At 40.3% G+C, this 12,595-nt stretch overlaps 1 protein-coding gene across 21 annotated transcripts in view; it reads right to left on the reverse strand.

Moving 5' to 3' along the window:
• Nucleotides 1-12,595, reverse strand: part of LOC139361351 (centromere protein I-like) — a 59,720-nt gene that overhangs the window by 39,438 nt on the left and 7,687 nt on the right. For 13 of the 21 annotated variants that reach the window (XR_011618916.1, XR_011618920.1, XR_011618917.1 and 10 more), the window contains exons 1-4: nt 8,441-8,569; nt 6,686-6,775; nt 5,938-6,009; nt 5,009-5,129 (exon numbers count right to left, since the gene is read on the reverse strand). The exons of 1 other annotated variant lie outside the window; for it this stretch is intronic. Coding sequence is in view for 2 of the 20 variants with exons in the window: in XM_071089991.1 (XP_070946092.1) it covers nt 5,009-5,129; nt 5,938-6,009; nt 6,686-6,775; nt 8,441-8,443 (286 nt within the window). In the remaining 18 variants the exon portion in view is untranslated. Of the gene's footprint in view, nt 1-3,817; nt 3,928-5,008; nt 5,164-5,937; nt 6,010-6,685; nt 6,776-8,440; nt 8,570-12,595 lie in introns of those variants that run through there. 7 more of the 21 variants (XR_011618923.1, XM_071089997.1, XM_071089994.1 and 4 more) reach the window with 4 other exon arrangements.

Raw genomic sequence — 12,595 nt, forward strand, 5'->3', positions numbered from 1 at the left:
TCCTCTGGGGTCAACCAGTTTTCGTGCCTCAGGTTCCTGAGTAGCTGGGATTACAGGCGTGTGCCACCACATCCAACTAATTGTTATATTTTGATTAGAGACAAGGTTTCACCATGTTGGCCAGGCTCGTATGAAACTCTAGACCCTCAAGTGATCTGCTGGTCTCAGTCTCCCAATGTGCTGGAATTACAGGCGTAACCGTATCTTAACTATGATTTTGGGTAGCACTTGGCAACTGTGTCAATTTGAAACAATGACGATTGCTTCAAACAGTCTCTTTTGAAGTGTTTTTCCACACCACACTATTGGCATTTTGGATCAAACAATTCACTGTTCAGGACTGGCTCTTACTACCCACGCAGCCCCTGAAGCACACTGAGCTTCCCCACCTCCCACATATTAAATGACAGTCGCAACCTCTTCCCGGTCACCATGACACCAGAAATGCCCCCTCCCTTCAAGAACCACTGCTGAGTAGTTTTCTACCCTTCTCTTCTTATGATAGATAACTACAATTTACTCCCTTTTTGACAATGATATGGCATATGGTCACATGCCAGAAATATGGCATTACACCTATATTTACTCAATTATTGAAAACTTGAGCTATACTATATAATGCCAAATATTGTTATGACAAGCAAAATTATCCACATGTCCATTAAATTTTAGAAAGCAGAATTCCTTTTTAAATTGTCTCCCTTATGATACTAATAAAAGGAAAGATAATACAGAAACTGTAAGGCAACTATTTCAAGGGTACCGGAGACTTACACTGCAACTTGGCCAAATACTGTAGATGCAAACATACTGTTTTGTTCAATCTTTTGCTCATCTGGGGAATAGAGAATGAATAAACATGGGTCCAGGCACAGCAGCTCGAAGAGGGGAATGCAGGTTAGGAATAACCACAAGTAAGAGAGAAGAATTTCAGGCTGGATGTGGTGGCTCATGCCTGTGATCCCAATACTTTGGGAGGCCAATGCAGGAGGATAGTTTGAGCCTAGGAGTTCAAGACCAACCCAGACAACACAGTGAGACCTTGTCTCTACAACAAAAATCAGCCTGGCATGTTATATTGGTGCACACTCTTGGTCACAGCTACTTGGGGGCTGAGGTGGATCGCTTGAGCCTGGGTGGTTGAGGCTGCAGTGAGCTGAGACTGCGTCACTGCACTCCTGGGAGACAGAGAAAGACCCTGTCTCACACAAAAGCAGAGAGGGGTAATTTCAAAGGTACAGTTCTTGATGTAATTTAGGTAGAAGAGGTTAAACATTTAAGTGGAGTTTCTTTTAAATAGTGGTTCTCAAACTTCAGCATGCACCAGAATTATAGTAGTGTTTAATTACAGAGCCCTAACTCCAGAGTTTAATTCAGTAGGTCTAGGCCAAGACCTAAGATTTGCATCTCTAACAAGTTTCCAGGTTATGCTGATGATCCAAGGACCGTATTTTGAGAAGCATAGCTTTACAAGATGTTTACTACCCACTAATGCTCCATTTCCTTCTAAAAGTGATCAGGTGTATCTGGAAACAATTTAATAACGAATATGAAGAATTAAAAACAATTTTCCAGGCCTAAGTAGCTTCTACTCTCTATTCTACCAAAGTAAGAAACCACTATAGGGATAAGAACATACAGAAAAATGAGTCTGGGCTCATCTGTTAACCAAGCTACCCACTAGCTATTTACAACTGAAGCTAAGAGGAATTTGAACATTGGTTAGATATTTAAAGATACTAAGAACTATTGGCTTGGCACGGTGGCTCACGCCTGTAATCCCAGCACTTTGGGAGGCCAAGGTGGGTGCATAATTTGAGGTCACAAGTTCAAGACCAGCCCTGGCCAACTCTGTGAAACCCTCTCTTTACTAAAAACACAAAAATTAGCTGGGTGTGGTGGCACATGCCTATAGTCCCAGCTACTCGAAGGCTGAAATACGAGAATTATGTGAATCCAGGAGATGGAAGTTGCAGTGAACTTGCATCAACCCACTGCACTCCAGCCTGGGCAAGGGTGAGACTGTCTTTAAAAAAAAAAAAAAAAAAGCTTCTAATTTTTTAGGTGTCGTAATAGTACCATATTTTACAGTTGAAACGGGAGCTGAGTTTTGCTTTAAAATAATGGAAAGGAAAGGTGAAATGTATTATAGATGAAAAAAGGTTAACCAAGAGTTGCTAACTGTTGAAGATGGCTAATGGGCACAGACGCGGAATACTGCAGTATTTTCTCTACTTTTGATTGTATTCGTAATTTTCTATAATATAGTTTTTCAAATGCCAAAAAATTACGTGGCTGATAACAGAATTTACGAGAAGCAGCCAGGCACAGTGGCTCACACTGGTAATTCCAGCACTTTGGGAGGCCAAGGCGAACAGATCACCTGAGGTCAGGAGGTTGACACCAGCCTGGCAAAAATGGCAAAGCTCCATCTACAAAACAAAACAAAAATGTAGCTGGGTGTGGTGGCACATGCCTGTAATCCCAGCTACTTGGGAAGCTGAGGCAGGAGAATCATTTGAAGCTGGGAGGTGGAGGCTGCGGTGAGCCAACATTGTACCACTGCACTTCAGCCTGGGCAACACAGTGAGACTGTCTTAAGACAAAAAAAAAAAAAAAAAAAGTGTAATAGAAGGCAAAAAACTTTAGGTAGAAAGAGTCAAAACAATCTGACTATGCAGTTCCTTGAAATTTAGTCTTTTACTTTGAAGGTAAAGCACACATATAACAAAAATTTAGGGTTCTCATTTTAAACTCCAAAGTTAAGATAAATTAATGCATATAACCAAAATACAGGATACGAACATACTGTCCAGCTACCCTACCCTCTATTTTTTTTTATCTTCTGATATCTCTGCTGTCTATCACTTGGAAGCTCATCCAGATTCACTGAGGAGCTTAGAACTCTGTTATCATGTCCTGCCATCAACATCTCAGTTACACCAGTGTCCATGCAAATGATCCCAACATTTCAGTTTCAGTTTCTTGACTTTGAATCAAATAACCTTCACCTTCACTCCACCTTAGTTACCCAGTCCCACAGATACACACTAGATTCTGTCATAACCTGAACTGAACCACACTGGGCAATAACTGAAGGCTCCTTGATGGCGCTGATACCTAAACTGCAGCTTAAAATACAACTCAGGGTTACCCAGACCAGAGTGTCCACTGGCTGGAATTTATTTGATGCTCAAAAAATGTTTGTTGATTAAAAGAATATAAAAGTAGTGACCTTATGAAATTTACATTACTAATTCAATTACCTGAATACATTTAATTATATCTTCAGTTTGTCCTCCTAAACTACAGGTTTTTCCCTTTTATTTGCGTAATGTAACATATTCTTTCTTCAAATCCAACAGTGTAAAGATAAAAGTCCAACTCAGCTCTCTTTATAAAGAGTTTCAAATTGAACAAATTGAACAAATATTATTTACAAATGATGTCAGGTACTTAAAAAACGTTTTTGTTGTTGTTTTTGAGACAGGATCTCACTTTGTCACCCAGGCTGCAGTGCAGTGGCACATCTACAGGTCACGGCACCCTTGACCTCCTGAGCTCAAATGATCCTTCTACGGCATCCTCCTGAGTAGCTGGGACAACAGATGCATGCCACCATGCCTGGCAAAGTTTTGTATTCTTTGTAGACATGGGGTTTTGCCATGTTGCCCAACCCGCCTCAGCCTCCAAACTGAAACTGCGGAGATTACAGGTGTGAACTACCACACTCGGCCAAGAAAAAGACTGTCAATGGATATCTAAATAAATTTTAGTAAAGAGTGGTGGAGTGTGGAAGAAGCAAGTGAAATCTTACTTGTAAGAAGGACTCTGCCCTCACAAAGTATCCAGGAAGTTGGTAAATTCTTTTCCATGTTTGTAATTATTCACCTTGTACCAAATACATTCTAGAGCAGGAACACTAAATATAAGCATCTAGCTGTACCACAATAAAAAAGTGCACAAAACAAAATTATCACCAAAGTTACAAATAAGTGACAAAGTAAAAAAGCCACTAGTCTCATACATCCTGACTAACTCATAATGTAGACGAGAACAGACAGATGGAGGTGACAGTGAGATGTTCCTCAACAACTTGGTAATCTAGGGAAAAACTTATAGTGAAAAAAGTGGAGAGAATTCACATATAATGAATAAGATAAACTTTGTATCACAGTCATCCAAGCAAGTTATAAACATCTGAATTGAAAGTTTTAGAACACTCTAGACTTCAATTAGGGTAGGCTGGGTATAACGTAAAAAAGATTGAAATTTAGTAAGTGGAAATCTAATAAACTGTATCATATTCCATTTAAAAGATTCAGAGTAGAAGAAGAATTGGCCTGGAAACAATCAAAAGCAACTTTAACCACCAGAAGAATCGGAAGTTGCTTATCCAGTAAAGAAACACTTAATTTGGTCAAAAGAAATGCTATCTTCCCACTGCCCCCCACCACTGGAGGAATGAAATGCCCAGGCTTTACTATGGCCTGGATGAAAGACTTCTCACTGCCATTTCCTCTAATTCTATAATTAAGAAACCTTCTACTGACAAATCTTGTTCCCATATATGCAGATAGCACAGAGGGGATATTCTAGTTGGCAGATATGAGCATTACGCTTACCAGAAATCATTCATTTTATATTAAACTGATATCCTGGCTTATACATTCATCTCCTCTGAGTTTCATTACCATTAACGGGATGACTCTGGGGGCCTAACAGCAAGTTTCTGGACATATAAAGATGAAAAATCCTTGGATTGTGATAGTCATCAACGTAGAGCCACCCAGTGAGTTTTGGTGGCCATCCAGTAGTGTTTCCTTAACATAATCCCTCTCCCTTCTTACTACCTTAAAATTACAACAGAAACATTCATGCTCTAAATATATGATTACCACAGACATAATTACAGCATACGAAGGCTCCTCTTATCTTGAATTTGGCACTCCCTTATAAAAGAAATTCATTTGTAAACTATCTTGTCCCATCCTCCCTCAATTCTTACCTTCTTGTAATATTTGACTCAACCCGTAGTAAGACCTCAGCGAGACCGACTCATCTACGACACAGTCAATATACTGAAGCAGCAGAGAGTTGTTTAGCACTGAGCCCATCTGAGAACGCAGCTGCAGTAACAGAACCACCGATCAACTTCTGAAACTAAAGAAATTATGTAACAAAAAATAGGCTAGGCATGGTGGCTCATGCTTATAATTGCAACACTGTGGGATGCTGAAGCAGGAGGATCACTTGAGCCCAGGAGTTTGAGACCAACCCGGGCAACGTATTTTTAAATTTTTTTTTTTTTTTTTTGAGACAGTCTCACTCTGTCAACCAGGCTGGATGGAGAACAGTGGCAGGATCTTGGCTCACTCCAACTTCTTCTCCCAGGTTCAAGCAATTCTCATGCCTCAGCCTCCTGAGTAGCTGGAAGTACAGGTGTGCACCACCATGCTCAGCTAATTTCTGCATTTTTTGGTAGAGATAGGATTTCACCATGTTGGCCAGGCTGGTGGTCGTGGTCTTGAACTCCTGAAACCTCAAGTGATCTGCCCGCCTTGGCTTCCCAAAGTGTAGGGATTACCAGTGTAAGCCACCGAGGCTGGCCTGATGTAATTTTTTTGAAAAATTAGCCAGGCGTGGTGATTCACATCTATAGTCCCAGGTACTTGGAAGGCTGAGGTGGAAGGATTACGTAAGCCCAGGAGTTCAAGGCAGCAGTGAATCATGACTGTGTTACTGCCTGGGTGACAGAGTAAGACCGTCTCAAAAAAACAAAAACAAAGGCCATACAGTTCAAACAGAAAATGCGAAGAAGCACATGGTCCAGTCACACACCTCTAAGCCATGGATATTCTGTAAAAGTTGGGGAAAGCTTTGAAGCTGTTCTAGTGGAAATGATCCACTTCTATTCAGACAATCAGAAAGACTCACCTCTTTTTTTCCATATTCTTTAGTGTAGCTACTGGAATTGAGCACTGGTATAACTGAGAGAGAATTCAATTTCTAAAGAAAGATAATAAAACAATCTATCAATGGACAAAACAAACTACAAAACACAAATATAAAAGCAGCTGTTAATGTGTTTCAATTAAATGGGAATATGGTTTACACAGAATCCTGGGTAACTGACATGTATTTAAATATCTATAATCTCCTCTAAGATCTGAATGGTTATTATTTGGATTTAACAAAAGAAAGCCATGCAACTTGTTTGAGCTTTAGATACTATTTTTAGAGGACGAACACTAGCTGGACCTAACATCAACTTCCGAGGTTCTGGAGAAAGTCCCTGGTTTCTTCACTTCATGGCAAGCAGAGCCATCTTCCATATATTCTCTGAATTCTTAAAATAGATCTATAAATTTGGATATAAAGTACAAGAGAGAGGTACCCACAAATTGGAGTGATGTAAAGTCTAAAACTGCTCATTAATTGAATATATATTATGAATTCCTTTACATACAAATGCATTTATTTTTCTGATCAGCAATCTATTAAATGCACCAAACGGGATCAACACGAAGTGCCAATCCTTAAAAAAAACTTCCCCAGAGCAGTACCACAATACTAGATAGTAAAACAGTAGGCTGTAAGCATTTTAGTTGAAATCTGTAAGCTAACTTTAACAAAAATAACATATTTCAGTCTCAATATGATTTCTCTCTCCTTAATCCCTTACCTTTTTCCTAACAGGCAAAGATACAGAAATCAGAGCAGAAGCAAAGAACCTATACAGAGACAACAAAGCCTGAAGATGAAGCTGCATTCCCTGAAATAAAATAAGTTTTCCATTTTCAATTCTGTGGCTACTAAGAAACTGAGAAAACAAATACCAGTAAGAAGAAAGAAAGTATATTCAGACCATAATTTCACCATGAGATATAGCTATAGGAAGATGCTATCAAAAATCAAGGAAGGAGTAACCAGACATTTAAGTCAACCACCATAAAACAATCCGCTCCAAACTGTGATCTTCTCTCTTACTACCATTACTGACTTTAGTTCTTTCTCATATTTTCTCTCCTCTTCCTGTACCTTAGGCTTAACAGTCATACTTACTAGCATTGCATAGCTTATTCTCACTGGTAGCATACTCAGGACTCAAAGTTTATTCATCCTTGATTTACACATCAAGGAGATACGACCAAAAGAGAAGCTAATACCTGATTATTATAGTTCTTGGTAAAGTATCTAGGAAATTACAATTGGCATGCCATTATCAAGCAGCTTTGACATAACTAAAATCTTAACAAAGCACTAATTTCACAATGAAAGAAGTCATTACTGCTAGACACCTGCATCTGACTATGCACAGAAAGCACACCACTAAAACGAATTCCGAGGAAGTAACCAAATTGTTTTGTAATACTAAAATTTTATTATATCAAATACTGTACAAAGGCAGGCAGTAAATGAGGCTTAGAAATAATTATTTTTTGAGATGGAGCTTTGCTCTTTTTGCCCAGGCTAGAATCAATGGCATGATCTCTGCTCACTGCAACCTCCCCTTCCCGGGTTCAAGCGATTCTCCTGCCTCAGCCTCTCCCAAGTAGCTGGGATTAAAAGCAGACACCACCACACCCAGATAATTTTGTATTTTTAGTAGAGACGTGGTTTCACCATGTTGGCTGGGCTGGTCTTGGACTTCTGACCTCCAGTAATACACCCGCCTTGGCTCAGAGAAGATGTCTATGACCTAGAATCAGGTACACGCTGGAAAGAATCTCAGAGCATGTGCCTATTACCTGGAATCAGGGCATAGGCTGGAAAAAAGCTGAGATGCAAAGGCAGGTGCTGCCTCTGGGGAGAACGGACAGAGTAGGAACCACTGTAGTTTCTTCCCTTTACAGTTGTGTACATATACTATTTTGATAAAATTTATATTAAAAAAATTAAAAATTAAATGAGGTCGAATGTGATGACTCATGCTTAAGCCCAGGAATGCAGGACCAACCTGGGCAATATATTGAAACTCCATCTTTATAAAAAATACAAAAAATTAGCCACTCATAGTTGCATATGCCTGTAGTCCCAGCAACTTGTGAAGAGCATCTGCTATCAAATCTAATATACAGGCAGTGAGCTCCTGGGATATGAACCATTTTCTTTAAATTTACAGTTGTCTCTGCATAGCTGGACTGTTTCCAGACTTTCCAGCAGTCCATGAGGCAGGAATCTTTAAACCCATGAGAAAGCCTGGCTCTTCCCTCCTCTTCTAACATTCCTTTTTTTTTTTTTTTTTTTTTTTTTTTTAAGACTAAGTCTCATTTTTGTCACCAAATCTGGCTGCAATGGTGCAATCTCGGCTCACTGCAACCTCTGCCTCTCAGGCTCAAGCGATTCTCCTGCCTTAGCCTCCCAAGTAGCTGGGATTACAGGAACCCACCACCACGCTCAGTTAATCTTTGTATTTTTAGTGGAGACAGGATTTTACCATGATGGGAAGGCTAGCCTCGAACTCCTGACTTCAGGTAATCCCTGCCACCTTGGCCTCCCCAAAGTGCTGGCATTATAGGCGTGAGCCACTGCACCTGGCCTCTTCTAACATTCTAAAGAGAAAAAGAGAAAGCGATTTAGCTTAGCAGCCAAGGAAAGAAAAAACAACATATACATTAAATTGCCCTTTAATTTTTTTCTTTTTTTTTTAAATTATACTTTAAGTTCTAGGGTACATGCGCATAACGTGCAGGTTACATATGTATACTTGTGCCATGTTGGTGTGCTGCACCCATCAACTCGTCATTTACATCAGGTATAACACTCCCAATGCTATCCTTCCCCCCCTCCCCCCTCCCCGTGATAGGCCCTGGTGTGTGATGTTCCCCTTCCCAAGTCCAAGTGATCTCATTGTTCAGTTCCCACCTATGAGTGAGAACATGCGGTGTTTGGTTTTCTGTTCTTGCGATAGTTTGCTGAAAATAATGGTTTCCAGCTGCATCCATGTCCCTAGAAAGGACACAAACTCATCCTTTTTTATGGCTGCATAGTATTCCATGGTGCATAGGTGCCACATTTTCTTAATCCAGTCTGTCTCTGATGGACATTTGGGTTGATTCTAAGTCTTTGCTATTGTGAATAGTGCCGCAATAAACATACGTGTGCATGTGTCTTTATAGCAGCATGATTTATAATCCTTTGGGTATATCCCCAGTAATGGGATGGCTGGGTCATATGGTACTTCTAGTTCTAGGCCCTTTAATTTTCTTTCTTTCTTTTTTTTTTTTTTTTTTTTAGACGGAGTCTCGCTCTGCCACCCAGGCTGGAGTGCAGTGGCCGGATCTCAGCTCACTGCAAGCTCCGCCTCCCGGGTTCACGCCATTCTCCTGCCCCAGCCTCCCGAGTAGCTGGGACTACAGGCGCCCGCCACCGCGCCCGGCTAGTTTTTTGTATTTTTTAGTAGAGACGGGGTTTCACCGTGTTAGCCAGGATGGTCTCAATCTCCTGACCTCGTGATCCGCCCGTCTCGGCCTCCCAAAGTGCTGGGATTACAGGCTTGAGCCACCGCGCCCGGCCGGCCCCTTAATTTTCTACAGCTTGCTTGCAGTATGGTAACACTACTGGGGCTTTTAAATGCTTCATATCAGTGGTGATCACAAACATTTTAAAATTCCTCTATTTAAGGGTTTTTTCTTCTTTGTTGTTAGATATATTTGCTTTTGTTTCGTTTTCGCCTTTTTCTTGGACATGAAGCAGAGATATATTTTCATTTTTCCCTATTTTTTCAAGGGAGAAGCCCAACTGATATTCAGGAAAAGACCTGACCAATTCTCATTTAAAGTTACGCAAAACAGTGGCTTGTGCCTGTAATCCCAGCACTTTGAGAGGTCAAGGCAGGCAGATCACCCAAGGTCAGGAGTTTGAGACCAGCCTGGCCAACATGGTGAAACCTCATCTCTACTAAAAACACAAAAATTAGCTGGGCATGATGGCACATACCGGTAACCCCAACTACTTCGGAGACTGAGGCAGGAGAATCACTTGAACCCGGGAGGCGGAGGTTGCAGCAAGCTGAGAGCATGCCATTGCACTCCACCCTGGGCATGACAGAGAGACTCTGTCTCAAAAAAAAAAAAAAAAAAAAAAGATACCATGAAGGGACTTTAAGACTGGCCACTTCCCAAATCCCACAGGATAAGTATCCTGTAAAAATTTGCTTTTGTTGATAGGTACGTGAAAACTCCAGGATTCGACATATCTACTTTTCCTGTAATTTTTACTAAACAAAGGTGCCTTTAAAGGTTCTCTAACCTGCTATAATTGAACTCTCATGGAGCTTGAGACTGTGGAACACAAACTCTTTTAAGACTTAAATCTAGCTGCCGTGGAATTCTTTTATGCTTTCACAGCCCCACTATCCAATACAGTAGCTACTAGTCACATGTGGCCATTTCAATCAGATTGAATTTAAACGAAGTAAAATTTAAAATGCCTTCTCAATCACATTAGCTATATACATGGCAGGTGCTCAAAAACAACCTGTGGCTCTGGCACTAGGCAGCACAGTTTTCTCCTCACTGCAAAAAGTTCAATTCCACAGCACACTGCTCTAGAGAAACCCAGGAAATCTTCCCTTTTTGACCGATTTTTTAAAAAGATAGCTTTAGCGCAACATTATTGATATGATAAATTACACATATTTAAAGCATACAACTTGATAAATTTGGACATTTGTGTACACTCATTAAGTTTCCTTTTTCTTCTTCTTTGTAATCTCTCAGTTTCTTCCCCAGGTGATCATTTATTTGCTGCCTGCCACTAGAGATTAGTTTTATATAAACAAAATAACATAGTACGTGACCTAAGGGGAAGCAGCTTCTTTCACTCAGCATTAAGTATTTTGAGATTATATACACGCTGCTCTATGTAACAATAGTTCATTCCTTTTCATTGCTGATTAGAGTCTTTCCTTTGACTATATCACAATTTGTTTATCCATTCTCTTATTGATGAAGATTTAGTTTGTTTCCAGTTTGGGGCTCTTCTAACCCAAACTGTTATGAACATTAATATAAAAGCCTTTCTAAGAGCTATGCTTTCTTTTCTCTTGTGCAAATACCTAAAACTGAAATAGCTGGATCATATAGTAGGTCTACGTTTAACTTTTTAAAAAACAACCAAACTGTCTGCCAATGTCATAGTATTTCACATCCCAACTATCAGCGTATGAGAATTTCAGACCCATTTTGAACTGAGCTCTTAACCCATGGGGAAATTTACTCTAACAGTTCCTATAAATCTACAAAGCAATTCTACAGCTATCTAAAATTTTGACTCCCAAGTCTTTCTCTTTTCACAGTTACATAATTCTCGCCAAAAATCATTGTCATAAAAGGAGTACTAGGAAAACAGTGTGGCGATTCCTCAAGGATCTAGAACTAGAAATACCATTCGACCCAGCCATCCTATTACTGGGGATATACCCAAAGGATTGTAAGTCATGCTGCTATAAAGACACATGCACACGTATGTTTATGGCGGCACTATTCACAACAGCAAAGACTTGGATCGACCCGAACGTCCATCAGTGACAGACTAGATTAAGAAAATGTGGCACCTATACACCATGGAATACTATGCAGCCATAAAAAAGGATGAGTTCGTGTCCTTTGTAGGGACATGGATGCAGCTGGAAACCATCATTCTCAGCAAACTGTCGCAAGAAAGAAAACCAAATACCGCATGTTCTCACTCATAGGTGAGAACTGAACAATGAGATCACTTGGACACAGGAAGGGGAACATCACACACCGGGTCCTACTGTGGGGATGGGGGAGGGGGAGGGATAGCATTAGGAGATATATCAACATAAATGATGAGTTAATGGGTGCAGCACACCAACATGGCTCATGTATACATATGTAACAAACCTGCATGTTGTGCACACGTACCCTAGAACTTAATTAAAAAAAAAAAAAAAAAAAAAAAAAAAGGAGTACTAGGCTCTCACCAGAAGAAAACAAGAAGAGCGTTCCTGAAAGGAAGCAGCATCCATTGCCTCTCATCAGGGAACAGCCTGCACTTCCGGTCTGGTGCACCACATGGGGAATAGCCCACCTCAGCAGAAAATGGACACTGGATTTCAAGCCACAAGCTGTCTGAAACACGAAACCATCATCATGCCTTCAATTATCTGAATGGTATGATAATTGAATGGTACTGTCAATTATCTGAATGGTATTATCTGAATGGTATGAGAGCCAAACTTAAAATTCTCTCTGAAATCATCTATTTATAATCCTAGTCTGCCCTCCTTCACTAAAAAATGCTATGCTACTTAAGACGCAACATTATTTTACTTCATGCTGGAATGGAATACACCATTTATATTAGTTACTATTAGCTGGCAAGGATTGAGGAGACAAACTAAAATGGTAGGTTTTTAGTAGCATTATGTATCAGCATTTTTACAGCTGATTGAAAATGAACCCCTGCTAAACGACTGCAGTTAGTCTGCAAATCCAGTTTACTTCAGTGAAAGCAAACAGTTGCCCTGTGAAGCGGGTTGGCAAAAAAGCAGTTCACTTTGGCACACCAAGGATTGTACCTGGCTGGTATACAGTCCCAGCTGCATTAACTGAGGCATCAGGGT

The sequence above is a fragment of the Macaca nemestrina genome, unplaced genomic scaffold, assembly GCF_043159975.1.
Source record: "Macaca nemestrina isolate mMacNem1 unplaced genomic scaffold, mMacNem.hap1 Scaffold_44, whole genome shotgun sequence".
NCBI classification, from domain to species: domain Eukaryota; kingdom Metazoa; phylum Chordata; class Mammalia; order Primates; family Cercopithecidae; genus Macaca; species Macaca nemestrina.